The sequence below is a fragment of the Neophocaena asiaeorientalis genome, unplaced genomic scaffold, assembly GCF_003031525.2.
Source record: "Neophocaena asiaeorientalis asiaeorientalis breed wild unplaced genomic scaffold, Neophocaena_asiaeorientalis_V1.1 scaffold294, whole genome shotgun sequence".
Classification (NCBI taxonomy): domain Eukaryota; kingdom Metazoa; phylum Chordata; class Mammalia; order Artiodactyla; family Phocoenidae; genus Neophocaena; species Neophocaena asiaeorientalis.
In genome coordinates this window covers 122,878-143,172 of record NW_020173945.1, presented here as the reverse complement: position 1 = coordinate 143,172, position 20,295 = coordinate 122,878, and the positions used below count along the sequence as shown (strand labels likewise).

The 20,295-nt window shown below is 43.0% G+C and overlaps 1 protein-coding gene across 4 annotated transcripts in view; it reads left to right on the top strand.

Moving 5' to 3' along the window:
- The window catches only part of USP40 (ubiquitin specific peptidase 40), an 86,201-nt gene extending 66,194 nt beyond the window's left edge, over window positions 1–20,007 (top strand). For all 4 annotated transcript variants that reach the window (XM_024752766.1, XM_024752765.1, XM_024752764.1 and 1 more), the window contains 9 exons: window positions 1,030–1,104; window positions 3,969–4,095; window positions 6,110–6,204; window positions 7,512–7,630; window positions 12,259–12,324; window positions 14,557–14,767; window positions 14,907–15,002; window positions 16,502–16,596; window positions 17,953–20,007. In XM_024752766.1, the coding sequence (XP_024608534.1) occupies window positions 1,030–1,104; window positions 3,969–4,095; window positions 6,110–6,204; window positions 7,512–7,630; window positions 12,259–12,324; window positions 14,557–14,767; window positions 14,907–15,002; window positions 16,502–16,596; window positions 17,953–18,064 (996 nt within the window). In that variant the 3' untranslated portion in view covers window positions 18,065–20,007. The remainder of the gene's footprint in view (window positions 1–1,029; window positions 1,105–3,968; window positions 4,096–6,109; window positions 6,205–7,511; window positions 7,631–12,258; window positions 12,325–14,556; window positions 14,768–14,906; window positions 15,003–16,501; window positions 16,597–17,952) is intronic.
- Window positions 20,008–20,295: the final 288 nt, after the last annotated feature.

Genomic DNA, 20,295 nt, shown 5'->3' with positions numbered 1-20,295 from the left:
GGGTCCTGGCCAGGAATTTGACTGCCTGGAGTAAAAAGTGAACCTCAAAGAATCTTCAGGACATACAGTTTGGATGTCAAAAGAGTATATCTAGTCAAATGGTTTCCTTATTTTCTCCTCTTATTAATTCCCAAATCAGTATCAAACAGTTCATCTAAAAGCAAACTCATTACCCTCAGAACTAGCTCCGCTTCCCAGATTTGCTTCTTGTCTTTCTCATCCTGATCCTTTTCCGCCTGAAATGTGGCTTACGCTACTTACCTTACATCCATCATATTTGGTCTCAGCCTTCAATCAGTTTTTCCACTCCTTCTTGACCATTCCCACTGCCGGCCTCCTGGTTCAAGCCCTGTTTTTTTGTGGTTTTTTGCCTCTTACCTAATTAGTACAGATGGCTTCCCTGAGCCCATGTGCTCCCCACTTCAGTATGTCACAAGTGTGGCAGCTTAGATCTTTAAAAACCCCCTTCGCAGAAATCTTGAGTGGCTTTTTTAAAGCAACTGAAAACTCTTTTTTTTCTGTTCCGCATCCCTTTGACCTGTGACCACCTCTCTAACCCAGTTTTCTTTCCGTTACTCTCCAGCAGATACCTCCCATTCTAGTTAATCTGGTCTCTTAGCTCTTCCCCAGCACAAGTCATACTGACTCTTGACTTAACCTGGACTTCGCCGTGTTCTTCTTTCCCTGAGAAATTCCTTCTTGTTTCCTCTGGCTTTCCCAAATCCAGCCCATCTTTTGGGCTTAACTAAAATTTTATCTTCTGTAGATTAATCTGTCATTTCTTACCTCATCCATCTCCCTTCCTTTAATCTTTTATAGTTCATAATTATACAGTTTTAATACATAATGATATACTTTTTTATGGTTTTAGCTTATTTCTATCTCTTCAATATCTGCTTCGTTATTCATTTACTTATTTCTTGAAAGGGTAATAGAGGCATAGGGTTTTTTAAAAAAGATCGAATGGTCTCTTTCTTCCTTTCAGAAGTCATAAGTGACAAAAAAGATTTTCACGTTCTGTATTCCCAGGATGCAGCACTGAAAGAGCTTATGCTCTCTTCTGGAGACACTTTGCTTTTAATTGAAGGAAAACTTCCTCCTCTGGTAAGATTTTGCTCCTGAATAGACATTTTGTAAATAACAGTTACTGTTTTATGATTGCAAGGATGATATGTTGTCATTGTGTGAAACTGGGGAAATACAATCATAAAGAGAACAGAGTGCTTACCCAAGATCCTACCAATCAGACAGCTACCATATTTTGCATCTTTATATATTTTCTTCCTATGAAGTCAAATTGTATGTACAATTTTATTTCCTACTTTTTATATTTTACTTTTTAACCTGACCATAAAATCCAGAAACAATCATTATATCCAATATATGACTTACCACAGTTTTATTCACCTATATCCCTGTTGTTTGGATTTTAGCTTGTTTAAAATTTTTGTTCTTATAAATAGTAATAAATATAAATCCTTCTTAAGACAATTCTAAAGATGGAATTAACAAACCAGATTGTTTTCCCAAAGAGTCGTACCAAGTTTACAGTCCTAATGTGTGTCTGTGAGAGGGCTCTCGCCACTGCTCTTCCATAGACACTGTGTATTACCACTTGGAAAAGCCATTACTTATTAGTTTGTTTTTGTTTTAATGTGGACACATGTAAAGATGAAAATGACCCAGAATTCCAGCATTCAGATAATCATTTGCTTATGATTAGAAAACTCAGACAGTGTAGAAGCCTGTAAAATGATAAACAGAAGTTTCTCCCATATCTTTCTCTCCAGAAAGAGCCACAGTAAACTTATTTTTCCTTGTGTATCCTTCCAAGAAAAAAATTATGCCTGTTTGTATGCTGAATGTAAATATGTGTGTATCCTTTTCAAAGTTTACATAAAGGGGGTCATATTCTATGCACTGTTTTATACCTTTCGTTTTTTGTTTGTTTTTATTCATTTAATATATCTTGAGGATCTCACATCAGCACATACAGACCTACCTTATTCTTTTTCATGACTTCATAGAATTCTGCTGTATTTTATACTGTGCTCTTTAAGGTTAATTTTTGAATTGATAATATTCATGATACAAAATTCAAAGTGTATAAAAAGCTGGGCCAGGAAGAGTATCCCCCATCCCTCCTGTCCCCCTGCCACTTGGGGTCCTCCCCGCACAGGCAGCCAGCTTCCTCTGTATCCTTCCAGAGGCAGGTGCTTTTTAAATTCAGTGCACACGCACGTGTGTGTGTGTGTATGCGTATGTGCACATTCATATGTAGATACATATTTTTATTCACACAAATGATTATAAGCTTGACACCCTGTTCTGCACCCTGCTTTTCTCATTACCCCCATATACACACCACATCAGTACCCATGAAGTTATCTCGTTCTATTTGACGTATATGGAGGTACCGTGATTTATTTTTTAACCAATCTCTTTTCAAAGAATATTTAGGTTGTATCCAGTCTTTTGTTGATACAAATAACACTGCCAAAAATATCACTTATTTGCCATTTTGCACATATGTATCTACAGGATATTCCTAGAATTGAAATCGCTTTGTCAGAAGTTATGGCCTACTGTAATATAACCAGTCTTCTGAAGAGGGACCTTGAGGTTGTTTCATGGGTTTTGCTACCATAAACAATTTACAGTGAATGTCTTTGTATGCATGGGCTAGTATATCAGAAGGTAAAACCCTAAGCATGGAATGGCTGGGTCAGAGGGCTTGGGCATTTAAAATTTTGACAGCACCAAATTACCATCCAGAAACTTCACAGCAGTTTCTGCTCCTGGAACCAATATACAGGAGTTCAGGGTTACTTACAGTCTCACCAACGTAGAATATTATTAGACTTTCTGGTTCTTGACAGGTGAAAAAAAATGGAGTTTTTTGCTCTGATTTACATTTATTTATTTACTGCATGGAAGTTGAGTATTAATCTTCACCAATTTGATAAACAGAAAAACATTCTCATTTTAATATGCATTTCTTGAAATACACATTTAAAATACTTGGCATGTTTTTTTCACATCCTCATCTTCTGTTGCTGGAAATTGCTCACTGTAACAGCAGCAGATCCTTCACTGAGTAAAAATCTATTCAAGTTCTTTACCCGCTCAAAGGGGTGGGGAAGAACCAGTTAAATTAGTAAAACTGAAATTACAGAATGCGTTTAAGGAGTTGAGCTTATTCCATGTAGTTACTATGTAGGAATGCACCTTAGATCAATAGGTTGTTGGATCTCTATAAAGTTCCTTTAGAAACTTTTATAAATAAAAACTGCATGTAACTGGTGCATTGTGCTATGGTGCTCTTACAATGCCTGAAAACATTTATATAGTTTGTTCTGTCAAATGGTTTGTTAGTTTGTTTATACTTTTCACTTACTGTAGCTACTAAGATATAGAACAGGGACTTCCCTGGTGGCACAGTGGATAAGACTTCACGCTCCCAGTGCAGGGGGCCCGGGTTTGATCCCTGGTCAGGGAGCTAGATCCCACATGCATGCTGCAGCTAAGAGTTTGCATGCCACAACTGAGGAGCCGTGGAGCCACAACTAAGGAGCCAACGAGCCAAAACTAAGACCCAGTGCAACAAAATTAAAAAAAAGAAGATATAGAACATTGGTCCCAGTCATCCTAAAGACTGATTTTTATGATTTTAAACTTTGATTGTAAAAACAGTAAGCAAGTATAATACATGACAGTTAATACATACATCTTAAGGAAAAATAAATTTAGGAACATATTCTATATCAAGATGTTTCTTTCTGGGAATTCCCTGGTGGTCCAGTGGTTAGGACTCCTTGCTTTCACTGCCGAGGGCACAGGTTCTATCCCTGGTCAGGGAACTAAGATCCCACAAGATGCTTGGCATGGCCAAAAAAAAAAGTTTCTGTGGAAGTAGAAGTTGACTTAATCTGTGTGCATCACAACAGTTGGAAATCTCCATTCCTCAGGGTCTCCTGAAGGTGCCCGTCTGGTGGTACCAGCCACGGGGTCCCTTGCATCGCTGGAAGAGTCATCAGGACCAGACAAACTGTACCTTTTCTCAAGGCGGGGTCTGGAGAGCTAATTCCATCCAAGGTGAGAACACAGCAGAATTACAGCAGCCAGTGTGTCATAAAGAAAAGTAAAATGATTGCTTCTGCTGAGAGGCAACTGAAATATGTATTTTTAAAATATAAGGTTGAAAATCAAAATCTATTCCATAATTCATAGTATAATAATAATACCATCCTATTTTTATACAGTGGTTTGTAACCTCTATAAAAGACCATCTTTTTTTTTTTTTGGCTTTACCTTTCATTTGCCATCTGTTATTTTTATTATCATTATTATTATAGCAATATATTACATTTTTTCAAGGAATTGTTATATAATATCACCTCTCAAAGCACCTCATGGCAGTAGGAATAGTGGCCCCAGTTATTGTAACAGACTAAGACATTGACGCTTTAGTCACTTCCAGTGTCTTCACTGCAGCCCCAAGGGGCAGAGAGGCAGGGTTGGAGTCCGGACCCCACGCAGCTCCTGTTCTTACTGCTGCCGCCACCCAGGAGCTCCTTCAAGGGCGTTCCAGTTCACTGACTTCTGAGAAGACTCACAGACAGGGTATAAACATACTGTTTCACTCTAAGTTTCTTCTCCACAGGCAGAATTCAGCACACACGTCATGATGAGCAAAGGCAGGGGGTTTGAATTGCCATTGTAAAAAGTGGGTTTCCACTTCATTATAAGAAGACACAAGTTAATCTCCTTTGTAACTGTAGATAAAGAGAATATATTTTTAGTAGGACCAAGGTTTTATTTTTTTTTCCTTTTATCATGCTTAATAATTTAGCTTTTTTAATGCCTTGAAGTATTATATACTTACATTTCTTTTTATCTTTCAAAATTCAGTACTGAAACTAGCATAAATGATCTCCTTACTTTTTGAAGTTAGGATTATATGTATAGAGCAATAAAATACTTCATGTTGAACTAGCTATGAAATTGGCATTAAGTTATTTTTTGTTTGAGTTATATTAGACATGTTAAACAATTCTAAAAATGATTTTGTGATAGAATAATAGTTACAACTTAAAAAGCAGTGTGTTTCTCCATGAAAGTAAAGAAAACAGTTCATTTTTTTGGTAGTCCTTCTGTATCACAACATATGGCAAATATTTTTATTTCTGAGAATTTCCTAAAAGTGTCTTTCACGTAGTACCAGCTTACAGCATCCTTAGACACAAGAAGGACCACTCATGAAGAGAGCTTTTTTACTTAATTTACTTATAATTAATTTCCTATTACATATTAGCAGTGTGCCCAGCAGTAAGCAAAGACATTTAACTAAAGCAAAAATGAGTCAAATTACTGATTTCAAATTTAGTTATCAACTTTTATATCCAGAGTTTTATAGGAGAGCATTTTGTTTTCCCCTTTTTAAAACTAATGTAGAAAGGCCTTCTTATTGTCAATAATTCTTTCAGTCAGTAAACATTTATTGGACATTTATTGTGTGGCACCCACCATTCCTGGCACTGGAGAGACAAACAAGGTAGATGACCTGTTCTCTCTTGAAAATCATATTCTGTAGGGGAGACAGATTAGGTTAAAATATATATATATATATATGTATATATATATATATATATATGTATATGTATATGTAAAAAAACACATGTATACACACACATAAGAAAACAGACAGACAAAAGGGTAACAAGTTGGGACAAGTGTTATGAGAGAGAAACAGGTTAAATAAAAGATGAGAGCAGGGCAGAGTATCCAACCAGCAGAGTCCTCTTTGAGGAAGGAGAGGGTGTGGGAAAGAGCATTCCAGGTAGACAGCCCAAGTGTAAAATTCCTCAAAGCCATTCTAGTGAGAAGACCTGGTGCTGTGCCCACAGCATGCTCCCTGGCTGCCCATCTACTGGGCCCTGCTTCCTCCCCGTGAAGTCCTGAGGGGCTGACCCGAGGAATTCAGATTCTGAGTTGCTTGGATGGAATTGTACTAAACCCGTTTGCAGTATCAAAACGTGGCCTGTATTTCAGAAATAAGAGCTAAGTACGTCTAAAGCTCCTGTCAAACATCTTGCTCTGTCCTTTGTAGATGCTCCCAGTGACGTGCATGCAGAAGTTTCCCTCCGCTACTTGGGAGACGTTGAAATCTCAGAAGATGCTACGTTGGGGGAGCTGAAGTCTCAGGTCAGCCTTCCTCCTGCAGCGCGTACCTTACTGGTGATCTGGCTGCTTCCAGTGCGATATTAATATATTCTTCTATTTCCTCTTCCCTCAATTACAGTCTGTTCTGATAGGGCATGTGTTATATGCCATGTTCAGTGGTGAGTACCCGACAGGCCACACACACATATTGCTCAGACAGCTCCTTGGGTTTGCTTCTACCAGTTGCCCGTGGCTTTCATTTATCCCCTCTCTGACAGGCATGCTGTGCTTTCATTTGAAATCTCCTCAGTGACTTGCAGCTTATGTTCATTTTGATTTTTTAGGGAAACATTTGTTGGAACATTTGTAAAGCATTCACTTTACTCCTTTATTTACATTGTTTTTGTGTCATTGTGATTCATGTGTTAAATGTTGTTAGTAAAAGCTGTGTGGTCAGTTGCCCAGGAGGTCAGAATATCAGCTTTATGTTAAACTAGATACTGTATTGTTTTCCTGGACATTAATACAGACACAGTGTTCTGTCCAAATGGAAAGGCCGGATTGAATACAACACACAATGCTTAAGAAGCATCTTATTCTCATTGGATTAAAATGAACATCCCTTCTTGCTCTTAAAGGAAACAGAGTAGGTGCATGTAAGGTGAATATCAGTCATCGATTGACTTCTGTGTGTCCTCAATATCTGAAATACCTTCCGCAAAAAAACAAATGGTCTCGTTCTAATAAGAACAAGTAGAAAGAGACTTCTTTTCTTAGATTAGATTAAAAGATACAAAATTGATGTTTCTAGATTTAAAACGGATGAATATTGGCCACTTTATATACTACAGCCTAAGTATATAAATAGTTATCCACCCCTACAGAATTAGTCCAGCGGTTTGGGCCTAGCATTTGGATCCAGAGATTCTGAAATATTTCAAAATCAGAAGTTATTTCCATGGCAGAGCAAACTTTGTTGAATTATATGAGCACAGATGGAAGTTGAAGATGAGTCCTTGCTTTTATTAGAGAGGCCTCTGCTCTTGAGTTATATAGTCATATAGAAATTAACTTTAAAGTTTCATTTTCTAAAACATAATCATTGAAAAGGAGCTTTTGGCTTAGATTTAGAAACAGAAAAATCTCTCAGGCTGATTTCAGTAGAGAGGAATACAGAAATTACTCAGGGTTAATTTCATTTAAACAATATTCCTGTGGATTTTTTGGGTAGATATTATCATTACCTAAGATACTCTTTCCCTTAAATGTCATTGTGTAGCGCTTCATTTTTTTTCCCTAAAGCAGTCTGTTTTTAAGAGTGCTTTCTCCAATGTCTGTTTCTTTTCTAGGCCATGACCTTGCCCTCCTTCTTGGAGTTTTCCATCCCATCGCCTGCCTTCCTTAGAGCCTGGACGGTGGAAAGTAGGCGCCCCGGCAGGCTCTTAAGAGTCCACTGTCAGCGGCTCAGGTAGGGTTCTCAGTGAACACTCCACAACAGCCCATTCTAGGTCATTCCACATTTGTCGTGTCGATGATACTTTTTATCATAAACTCTGAGACAACTTCAGTTTCTCATATTAAGTATAAATGTAGTTTCATCTGTTTTTACTATGGTCCAGAGACTGTGAACAAAATTTTGATTGTTTTTCCCCCCAGCTTTATTGAGATATAATTGCCATATAACACTGTATAAATTTAAGGTGTACAACCTATTGATTTGACAGACGTATAATGCAGAATGATTACCACCATAGCATTAGCGAACAACCTCCATCACGTCATATAATCGCCATTTCCTTTTTGTGAGAACATTTAAGATCTACTTTCTTATTAGCAACTTTCAAGTATATAATTCAGTGTTATAAGATGAATGTGTTCTGGGGATGTCATGTACAGCATGTTGATTATAGTTTATAACTGGAAGTATGTACCCTTTGACCAACATCTCCCCTTTTCAGCCAGTCCCAGTCCCTGGTAACCACCATCCTAGTCCCTGTTTCTATTAGTTCAGCTTTTGTAGATTCCACATATAAGTGATATCATACAGCAGTTGTCTTATCTCACTTAGCATAATGCCCTCAGGGTCCATCCACGTTGTCTCAAACAACAGGATGTCCTTCTTTCTTATGACTGACTGATATTCCTTTGCGTGTGTATGAGTGTGTGTACCCGTACATACCTACGCCACATCTTTATCCACTCATTGGTTAACAGACACTGGGCTTTTCCATACCTTGCCTACTGTGCATAATGCTGAGTGAACATGGGAGTGCAGATAATCTCTTCGAGATCCTGTTTCCATTTCCTTTGGTGAGGTGCCCAGAAGTGGGATTGATGGATCATATGGCAGTTCTATTTTTAATTTTTTGAGTAACCTCCATACTGTTTTTCCATAGTGGCTGACCCAATTTACATACCCACCAGCATTGAACAAGGGCTCCCTTTCCTCCACATCCTCAAAAACACTTGCTGTCTCTTGTCTTTTTGATGATAAGCATTCTAACAGGTGTGAGATGATACCTCATTGTGGTTTCGATTTGCATCTCCCTGATGATTAATGATGTTGAGTACCTTTTCATGTACCTGTTGGCCATTAGTATGTCTTCTTTAAAAAAGAAAGTCTGTTCACGCCCTCTGCCATTTTTAAATCAGATTGTTTACTTTTTGCTATTGAGTTGTATGAGTTCTCTATGTATTTTGTTTTTTGTTGTTCTTTTTTTTTTGCGGTACGCGGGCCTCTCACTGTCGTGGCCTCTCCCGTTGCGGAGCACAGGCTCCGGACGCGCAGGCTCAGCGGCCATGGTTCACGGGCCCAGCCGCTCCGCGGCATGTGGGAGCTTCCCGGACCGGGTCTCGAACCCGTGTCCCCTGCATTGGCAAGCAGACTCTCAACCACTGCGCCACCAGGGAAGCCCTCTATATACTTTGAATATTAACCCCTTAGATTTGCAAATACTTTCTGCTGCTTCATAGGTTGCCTTTTCATTTTGTTGATGGTTTCTTTTGCTGTGCAGAAGCTTTTTATTTTGATGTAGTCCCGCTTGTTTATTTTTGCTTTTATTGCTCTTGCTTTTGGTGTCAAATCCATAAAATCATTGCCAAGGCTGATGTCAAGGAGCTTACTCTTCTTCTAGGAGTTTTACAATTTCAGGTCTTAACGTTCAAATCTTTTAATCTATTTTAAGTTGATTTTTGCATAAGGTGTAAGATAGGGGTGTAGTTTCGTTCCTTTGCATGAGACTGTCCAGTTCCCCGCAGCACCACTTATTGAAGAGACTCTTTTCCCCATTGTGTGTTCTTGGCTCCTGTGTCATAAATTAATTGACGATATATGCATGCGTTTATTTCTGGGCTCTCTGTTGTGTTCTTTTTTTTTCCTTTGGCCATGCAGTGTGGCATGTGGGATGTTAGTTCCCTGACCAGGGATCGAACCCATGCCCCCTGCAGTGGAAGTGAGTGAGGAGTCTTAACCACTGGACCACCAGGGAAGTCCCTCTTTTGGGTTCCACTGATGTATATGTCTGTGTTTATGCCGGTACTATACCGTTTTGATTACTATAGCTTTATAGTATAGTTTGAAATGAGGGAGCATGATGCCATCAGCTTTCTTCTTCTTTTTTTTTGTTTTTATTTATATTTTGGCTGAGTTGGGTCTGTTGCTTCATGTGGGCTTTCTCTAGTTGCGGCCAGCAGGGGCTACTCTTCGTTGCGGTGCGAGGGATTTTCATTGCAGTGGCTTCTCTTGTTGCAGAGCACAGGCTCTAGGTGCGCAGGCTTCAGTAGTTGTGACTCATGGGCTATAGAGCGCAGGCTCAGTAGTTGTGGCGAACGGGCTTAGTTGCTCCGCGGCACGTGGGATCTTCCCAGACCGGGGCACGAACCCGTGTCCCCTGCATCGGCAGGTGGACTCTCAACCACTGTGCCACCAGGGAAGCCCTCAAAGAATTTTTTTGTAGACCTTGGAAGATATTGCTCTTTTTTTTTTTTTTTTACATCTTTATTGGAGTATAATTGCTTCACAATGGTGTGTTAGTTTCTGCTTTATAACAAAGTGAATCAGTTATACATATACATATGTTCCCGTATCTCTTCCTTCTTGCGTCTCCCTCCCTCCCACCCTCCCTATCCCACCCCTCCAGGCAGTCACAAAGCACCAAGTTGATCTCCCTGTGCTATGCGGCTGCTTCCCACTAGCTATCTACCTTAACGTTTGGTAGTGTATATATGTCCATGGGCAGGCGGATTCTTAACCACTGCGCTACGAGGGGAGCCCTGTTCTTCTTTCTTAAGAAAAGATTGCTTTGGCTATTCAGGGTCTTTTGTGGGTCTATACCAATTTTAGAACTGTTTTTTCTGTTTCTAATTGAAAAATGCTTTTGATATTTTGATAAGGATTGCACTGAATTTGTAGATTGTTTTGGGTAGTATGGACATTTTAACAATGTTCTTCCAATCCATGACGATGGAATAGCTTTCCATTTATTTGAATCTTCAGTTTCTTTCATCAGTGCCTTATAGTTTTCAGTATACAGATCTTTTACCTCCTTGGTTAAATTTATTCCGAAGTATTTTATTCTTTTTGATGCTGTTGGAAATGGGATTGTTTTCTTAATTTCTCTTTCTGATAATTTACTGTTGGTATATAAAATGCAGCTGATATTTACATATTGATTTTGTATCCCACAACTTTACTGAATTCATTTATTAGTTTTAACAGATTTTTGGTGGAGTCTTTAGAGTTTTCTATAAATATCATGTAATCTGCAGATGGAGACAACTTTACTTCATTCTTTCCAGTCTGGATGCCTTTTATTTATTTTTTTTTCTTGTCTAATTGCTCTGGCTAGTACTTCCACCAATGTGTTGCATATGAGTGGCAAGAGTGGGCATCCTTGTGTTATTCCTGATTTCAGAGGAAAAGTTTTCAGCTTTTCACCATTGAGTATGATACTAGCCATGGGCTTTTCATATATGGCCTTTATTGCATTGAGGTACATTCCCTCTATATCCAGTTTGTTGAGAATTTTTAACATGAAAGAATGTCAGATGCTTTTTCTGCATCTGTTGAGACGATCATATGATTTTCTTCCTTCATTCTGTTAACGTGGTTGTATCACACCAATTGATTTGCGAATGTTCAACCATCTTTGCATCCCTTGCAGAAATCCCACTTGATCATGGTGTATGATCCTTTTAATGTACTGTTGAATTTGGTTTGCTAATTATTTCTTTGAGGATTTTTGCATTTATGTTCATCAAGGATATTGGCCTTTAATTTTCTTTTCTTATAATGTCCTTGTCTGGTTTTGATATCAAGGTAATGCTGGCCTCATAAAATGAGTTTGGAAGTGTTCCCTCCTGTTCTGTTTTTTTTTTTTTGGAAGAGTTTGGGAAGGATTGGTATTATTTCTGCTTTTGGTAGAATACATCAGTAAAGCCATCTGGTCCTCAACTTTTTTTTTGTTAGGAGGTTTTTGATTACTGATTCAATCTTTTTTTTCCTTAATAAATGTATTTTATTTATTTTTGGTTGCGTTGGGTCTTTGTTGCTGCGCGCAGGCTTTCTCTAGTTGCGGCGAGTGCGGGCTTCTCATTGCGGTGGCTTCTCGTTGCAGAGCACAGGCTCTAGGTGTGCAGGCTTCAGCAGTTGCAGCACGTGGGCTCAGTAATTGTGGCTTGCAGTCTCTAGAGCGCAGGCTCAGTAGTTGTGGCTCACGGGCTTAGTTGCTCCGCAGCATGTGGGATCTTCCCGGACCAGGGCTCGAACCCGTGTCCCCCGCATTGGCAGGTGGATTCTTAACCACTGTGCCACCAGGGAAGCCCCCGGTTCAATCTTCTTACTCATAATTAGTCTGTTCAGAATTTCTGTTTCTTTATGATTCAGTCTTGGTAGGTTGTATGTTTCTAGGAATTTATCCATTTCTTCTGCATTGTTCAATTTTTTGGTGTATAATTGTTCATGGTAGTCTCTTAAATTTTGAGTGTTCTTATATGGTATAATATTTCACTTAAGAATACTTGAAATTGGTTAAGAAAAAACTTTGAAAAAATTAAGTGATATGTCATTCAATATTATTTTGTTTCATTTGTTATCAGGGAATATAAATTGGGACAGAGAACTGAGATCTGCTTAGAGCCCCTTCAGAAAGAAGAAAACTTGGGGTAAGACGTCCTACTACACATACAAAATTATACACTTGTCTGATCCCAATGGATAGTTTTACTGTTGATTAAGGTGTTAAATTTTTTAAGTGTTTTTTTCACTGCTTCTAAGGAGTCTGGCAACTTAAAACAGATTGTGTTCTAGAAATGTGTTTGTATGTCTGGTGTCTAGATCTTAGAACTCATTTTTCCATAAAAACAGAATTTTTCAGTAAGTCCCAATGCATGTTGAACCCATAATGATCTTGAAGTATAAGCAAGGTGCTCATCCCAAGCTCTTACCAGTGCCTGCAGACAGTCTGTTGTCAAACCAATTGATAGTAACACCTGACATGCTGCCCCTTGTCCTGCTTTTTTCACCCTAATATCACCTGACATGCACTTATTGAATTATCAATTATTATCCGTCTCCCACTACTAGACTGTAAGTTTTGTGAGGGTGAGCATTTCATTTTTTGGTCACTGCTGCCTCCCCAGTACCTAGGACAGTGCCTTTGTCATAGTCAGTAATTATTTATGGAATAAAGAAGCACCCCAAAGTTGTCCACGTTCCAACCTACCTATTCTGTTTTTCATTATAGGACATTCTTTTATAAGACATTTTTGTCAGTAAAACCAAATACTAAGATTCTTTTACCTGATGTGACACGATGATTCTTGTCCTCCTGTTGCGTAACAGCTCTACTCTTTCAACCGTGTGACCTTCATTTTATCCCACTGCTTTATAAAAATGCATTCTTAATGCAAATTGTATTACTGGGAATAGTTTCCTGGAGGGGAGTTTCTGGATCAAATGGTATGGACATTTTAAACCTCTTATTTGTTAAATTCCTTTCCAGGTAAGTTATACCATTATGTTTCCACAAGTTGTGTTTCTAAGTATTTATTTCACCTCACCATCAAACCATCATTGGATGTTGTCATTGTTTAAATGTTTGCTAAATTGATAAATGAAAAATGGTTATCTTGTCTCATCTAGTAAGATTAGGATGTTTGTTGAAAGGCTTGTAAACCATTTGTATTTTGTGAGTGAGTGAATTGTTTCATATATTTTGCCTGTTTTATTTGGGGTCTTAGAAAAAAGCCTAATTTGTGTGAGCTCCTTCTATAATATAGATTATATTACATAATATAAACGGACCCTCTGTCATGTTTGTCGTGAGCAGTGTCCTTTTGAGGACCATGCTGTGCACTTTCTCAGCCCCCTTCCCCGCTTCTGTCCTTGACTGACCCCCGGAGCACTCTTGCCCCTGCTCAGCGAGGACCCTGGCTCCTCGTGGTCTTCACCCAGACTCTGTCACCTCCTTGGCAGCTCCTGCATCTACACTGACCACGGTTTGTATGCTCTGGGACCTCAGCTCTGCTCACTGACCTCAGCAACACCTACAGCCTCTCAAAAATTCCTTCTTGACCACAGTCCCCCGCTTTCAGTCCAATCTCCTAATTCACTGGGCCCTCGCTCTCCCTGCGTTGCCTGTTTCCTCCAATTGTGTTACCCTTTCTTTTGATAAAAACACTAGTATAATAGAAATACAGCATTAAAATCGTTCATTGTCTCACCATCCTTAAAGTTTTCATTTCTCCTCTCCACCTTCCAGTTCTTATCTGTAGCTTTTATTTCACATCCTATCTAAAACAGTCTCCATACGTCTAAATTTCTTTCCGACCTTTCTGAATGTTTCTCCTCTTTCTCTTCCTTCAAGGACCTCGTATCTGTGCTCATCTCCTGCAAAGGTTTCCTTTGCTCTTACAACTACACCCATCATCTTCTCTTCCTAACTCTAAGCCCTCTGTTTCTTCTCCCTGGCTAAGTTTTCTGCCAGCTTCACAGATTCTGGTTCTGAAATCAGCGTTTCCTAGGAAGTCGCCGTAGCGGGAAACCCCTCTTCCCCTTCATCACCGGGATAGCCCTGCCAGCCCTTTCAGCTCTGTCTCCAGTCCTCTTCCCTGCGTGCCCCACTGAGGAACTTCTTCCTCCGCCTTCAGCCTTGCCTGCTGCCTCCCCAGGGACCCAGCTGTGGACTCAGAATGGGAGCTCACCTCCATTCTGGGTCAGGACTGAAGAAAATCAAAGTAAAGGTTTCCCACTAGCATTCAGGGTTTAAGGAAAATCTCTCCTTATAAAAAAACTCAGAAGAGTCAGAGGAGAAGCTATGCCGTTCACAACTGCTGTGGTTATTGCATGTTTCCCATTTTGCTGTAAATCTGACATGTGACTGTTTTCTGACGCAGCCCCCAGCACGTGCTGCTGAGGACACAGATGCGCCTCCCTGGCAAGAGGGCGTATGCCTTGCCCGTGGACTTGGTGTGGGACACTGCCCGAGGCTGGACGGCCGGCTCCCTGAGGCACCAAGTGGCCGATTTCTATTCTCTTCCTGTGGAGAAAATTGAAATTGCCAAATACCTTCCTGAAAAGTTTGAGTGGCTTCCAGTACCTAGCTGGGTAAAGCTGTGGGGCTCCCTCAGGGAAGTCGGGACTCACTGGCATAGTGAATAATTAACTGCAGTTTTCCACAGACAGGGAATTTAGTAAGAATTTGAGATTGAGTTTTCTTTATTCAAGATACTTAATTTTTCTGTAGAACCAGCAAATTACCAAGAGGAAAAAGAAGAAAAAGCAAGATAATTTGCAGGGGGCGCCTTATCACTTGAAAGATGGAGATACTATTGGCATTAAGGTACGTTTTTAACAGTAAATTTAGCACTTTGACAAAACACCAGAATCAAATGATTTTGTAGAGAAGTTTTATCAAATCTTCAAGGCATAGATAATCCCATTTAATATAAATTGTTTCAAATAGTGGGGGGAAAAAAGAGGGAAAGCAGACAACTCATTTTTAAATAAATAAATTTTATTCATGGGCTCTAGAGCGCAGCCTCAGTAGTTGTGGCGCATGGGCTTAGCTGCTTTGCGGCATGTGGGATCTTCCTGGACCAGGGATCGAACCCGTGTCCCCTGCATTGTCAGGCGGATTCTTAACCACTGCACCACCAGGGAAGCCCCCAGAGAACTCATTTTATGAGGCCAGTAGAACCTCAATACCAAAAGCTTAATTTTGGGTCTGACTTGAATGAAAATGCTCTGAAGTTTTATCACTAAGTGTGTTGTTGTAGGTTTTATGTAGGTACCTGTATTAGGTTAAGACATTTCCTTCCATTCCTAGTTTACTCTAAGTTCTTTTTTTTTAAATCATGAATGAGCACTGGATTTTTTTTTTTTTTTTGCGTTACGCGGGCCTCTCTGTTGTGGCCTCTCCCGTCACGGAGCACAGGCTCCGGACGCGCAGGCTCGGTGGCCATGGCTCACGGGCCCAGCCGCTCCGCGGCATGTGGGATCTTCCCGGACCGGGGCACAAACCCACGTCCCCTGCATCGGCAGGCGGACTCTCAGCCACTGCGCCACCAGGGAAGCCCTGGATTTTTAAATATTAAATTTTTTTAAATATTAAATTTTATTCTGTGCTTTTTCTGCATCTGTTTAATTAGCTATATCGTTTTTCTTCTTCAGTCTGGTAATGTAGTGTTATTACATAAACATGTTCTCAACACCGAGCCGTTCTTGCATTCCTTGGACAAACCTACTTTGTTGTCATATAATAACATTTTTTGTATTAAGGGTGAATGATTTAAATCCTTAATTTAAGAATTAATAATTTATTAATATTAAATTATTTATATTAAGGAATAAGTATTCCCTTAATCACCAGTTCTGTTCAACACTGTACTAAAGAATGGGACCAATGTAATATGACCTCCCACCCAACAAAGAAAAGCAAATAAATAAACAAAAAAAATTGCAAGATAGGTAAAAGAAATTCTAAAAGGAAAATACAAAACTGTTCTTAGTTTCTCTACAGTCAAACCATCAGCTCTGTTTAAGAGAGTTCAAAAGGTTGTAAGATTGGGCTTCCCTGGTGGCGCAGTGCTTGAGAGTCCGCCTGCCGATGCAGGGGACACGGGTTTGTGCCCCGGTCCGGGAAGATCCCACACGCCGCGGAGCGGCTGGGCCCGTGAGCCATGGCTGCTGAGCCTGCACGTCCGGAGCCTGCGCTCCACAACGGGAGAGGCCACAACAGTGAGAGGCCCGCATAACACAAAAAAAACCCCCAAAAAAACAAAAAAACGTAGACTAAAAAGATGTCTGAAAACATTGCTCATTAATTATTTTGAAATGCAGAATCTCCTGGCTGACGATGATGATGATTTCAGCACAGTCAGAGATGACATTGGAAGAGAAAAACAGAAAGCGTTTGCTCTGGGGAAAAACAAGAGGTAAGTTAGGGTCCTCACCTACGTGACAGATTCCACCGCGACCTCCAGGCGCTGGCGCGCCTGCTCTCTCTGGAAAGCTCCTGACTGAGGTGTGGAAAGAAACAGCGGAGCCCTCCTCCCTGCCTGCGCTTGCCCACCTTCTCTCCATCACCTCCTAGAGTGGCTTCCTGGGGACCGTGCAGGAGGAACCTGGGCGCAGCTCACTGCGAGGAGGAGGCCCCTCCCCGAGCTCCGGGTCTCGTTCTCCCTCCGCCGGGGCCCTGTTCCTGCAGTCAGCCTCCCCCATCCCTGAGTCTCTTCCTTCAGACACCTGCCCTGGCTTGTCTAGGGTTCACGCTTCCTGACCCTGCTCCAGCTGTGTCCTCCTGCTGTAACCTCCGTCACTTCTCCGTCACTCTCCACCCCGTCTGTCCCCTCCAGGCAGCCAGCCAGGTTGCTCACCCAGCCGACCCTCCCCTTGGAGGGAGCTCCCTCCCCATCCATCTTCCTCGCTCTGCTCTGCCCGAGCGACGTCACCTTGGGGGGGTTCGCTCCTTCCTCTTCTGTTCACAGCCCGGCTCTCTCCTGGCCTCCAGACCACAGACACCTATCAGAATCTACTGGAACCTTCCACCAGTGCTGATACTTCAACCTCCACGTGCCTGGGCCTGGCTCCCACCACCGTGGTCTGCATAGTCACCCGCTCGCAGGCCACACCAGGGGTGCGGGTGGTCGTCCTGATCTGTCCCCACTTCCCAGTCTCCTGAGGTCTTGTGTCCTGTCCCCGTCCTCATTGCTTCTGGCTTGGTGGCCTCTCCTCTCTGCAGTAGCCTTTGAACCAGGCTGCCTGCCTGGCCCTGCCCCTGCTCACCTCAGCCTTCCTCTCCTCCCACCTTCCACAGCTTGGGTACCAAGTGTCAGGCGTTGTGATGGCAGCAAGAAGACATGCCCTCCGCCTGGCATGCAGGACAGGGAAGCGAGGGCCGGGGTGGAGGTGGTGTCCCCCAGGTGTGTGACCCTGTAACCATGTGCGGAGCTGGGCGTTGCAGACGTGAGCATCTGTGAAGGTCACACTTGGATTGGGAAGGTGAAGCAGGAAAGACTGCACTGCTCTGAGACACCTTCCCTCAGCCGCTGGGAAAAGCCCTGAGGCTGGACCCCTCTGCGGGGAGGGTGTGGGAATGCGCCCCGGGGAGGGCTACCCCGAGGCCCCTGAGGGAGCAGTGCGGAAATGCTGCCCAAGCCGCCAACGTGCATCTCTGCGCCCCGCCCTGACCCGACCCTGCAAGGTGGAATGAGATGTGGAGTCACTCCTCGACCTGGTGGGGCCCTTGGCGTCTGGGAGGTGACCCCATGACGGCCTCTGTGTCCCCGCAGCCAGGAAGCCCTTCGTGTGCGGAGTGGCGACGTCCCCTCTGGTGCAGAGACGCCTGCCCGCCCCCGTGGACCAGAAGCTTCTCTCTCCATCCACGTCGGGAGCTTCAGATAGCACAGGGCCTCCACACTCCTGCTGCAGGTCCTGGCCCGTTTCCTGGTTTCTGCCCGGTGTGGACACGGACTCAGAGCCCTGCTTTGTCATGAGCAAAGAGGGCGCTCCATCGCAGGCCAGGCGAGTGCGCTTGTCACCCGCTCCGTGGCGCGTCCCCCCGGGCTGGCACGGACCTGGCCGCACCACAGGTGCCAACCAGCCGACACCCGCGCGCCAACACTCGAGCCCCGCCACCATCTTTATACAAAAATTGACTAGTTTTGCATTAACTGCAGGCATGGGTGACGTGCCACGTGGCTCATCCCTGCACACCTGTCTCAAAAGTACACCCGCCCCACTCTCTCTCTCACGCTGTACAGGTATCTGTGGCCGCCCAGGCTCTGACAGCTTGGCTCACAGCGATGGGCTGGCCAGGCTCACGCTGTGACATAAACAGGAGTCTGTTTTCTGGTCCCTAAACGGCTCGTTTCCCCTTTGGTCTGAGTTAGAAGTGGTTCTGAAGCGTTAGTTACCTCTCTTTCCGGGATGAGGAGACCGACGGGGCATCCTCTGAGGTCGGGTGCCGCTGGGGAGGGGGCAGCGTGAGCTGGCGTCCGACCCGTGCTGTCTGTGGTCAGAACATTCTCGCCGGGGCCTCTTCCTTCTGGGAGCCTGACGGGGAGGCAGGGTCGTGGCCAACAAGCCTGGGAAGGGCTGAGGGGGCAGTCCTGAGGAGCCTCGATTAAAATGGGAAAAAGAAAATGTGAACCGAGAGTCTTCTTAATGCGGCATACCTGGCTCTCCCATTTAAAAGATGTAAGTGGTATTTATGACAGCTATGTCGCGTCTGTGTTACTGAGCTGAGTGATTCAGGACACCGGGGTGATTCACTTTCTCAAGCTAACTAACTCAGTCGGAAGCAGGAAAAACAGTAAATTCTTTACTTTCTTATACCTCAGTGATGCTTTATAGCGACTCTCTTGCTAAGTATGGTTATCTTGATTTCAGAGTTTTTCATCAGCCTTTTCACCACTGATGATATTAAAATAGCTCTTAAACCTAAGGGATGGAAAGGAAGTGACACGTGGGCCAGGCCTCCGCCTGCACCACCGGCTTAAGGAAATTGCGTGAATGTTGCTGCGCCCGTGCTGCCCTTCCGCGGAGCTTGCCACTGAGTGGAATGAATGCCCCGCCCTTCCTTCCTCTGTCCTCCCTCCTTCCAAACAGTGTCAACACCACCAACCACTAGAAACTCTGGTCTCCGTGTGTGCGTCTGAAATTGTTGGCTCGCGAACTACGTACTAATTTGTATTGAAGCAGTCATGTTTTAAGAAGCTGGACTTCGGCAAGTGCTTCCGGCCTCAAACACTAACTCTGTCTCAGGAGACGCGCATGTGGGGTCCAGACTCTCCAGACGCACCTGGCGGGCAGTGACGAGGCCGAAGCGTAAGCTCCCTGACCGACTGCCCCTCTGTGTAGAGGCTCTTCTGTCCCTTTTCCCGTAACCGACAGGGCTCCTTGGTGTGCCCCTTCATTCCACTGTAATAAAACATTAATGTTTTAACTGAAAAGCCTTGCTTCTGAGAAGCCGGCAGCCTCGCTGGGCATCACCTACCACGACAGGCAGGGGTCGAGGTGCTGCACGGTGTCCACGGTGAGCGGCCGGGGCCTCGGGGGGTCTCTGCTTGTTGGCTTGCTCCCCTCCCTCCTTCCTTCCTTCCTTCCTTCCTTCCTTCCAGTTCGGGGATGGAGTGGGGCTCCAGGGAGAGAGCTGTAAGAGTTTGTTCAAGAAAAAATAAGCTGTTCAATTTGTAACCTCCCGTCTCTGTGCGCTGACTGCTTCATGTTCTCCTGGCCTTTTTCCCAAGCGAACTACGGATGCTAAGTCGCTGGGGTTTATGTTTAGAAATACCACTTGAGTACTGCTGTAAAAATAACAGAACTGTGTTTTGGTTTTAAATAAACTCAGACTCGTGGTAATAATTGTATTTGAAGAAACTGGAAGTGGTCTGGTTCTCTTTTCCTTCTAGGAAAATAGAACTGGCAGGGGTGCTTGTGTTTCAGGAAACATATTTACTCAAATGTGACACTTTCCTGGCAAAAAGGGGAGGCGGGGCCCAAGAAGTCCCTGATAATCCAGAATCCTGGCTTGGAGAGGTTGGCTTCCCTCTGGGACAGACTTGGCTGTGAAGGGCCAAGTCCTGGGCCCCTCAGCCCGGCTGGACGGGAGACACAGCAGCCGCACCTTCCGT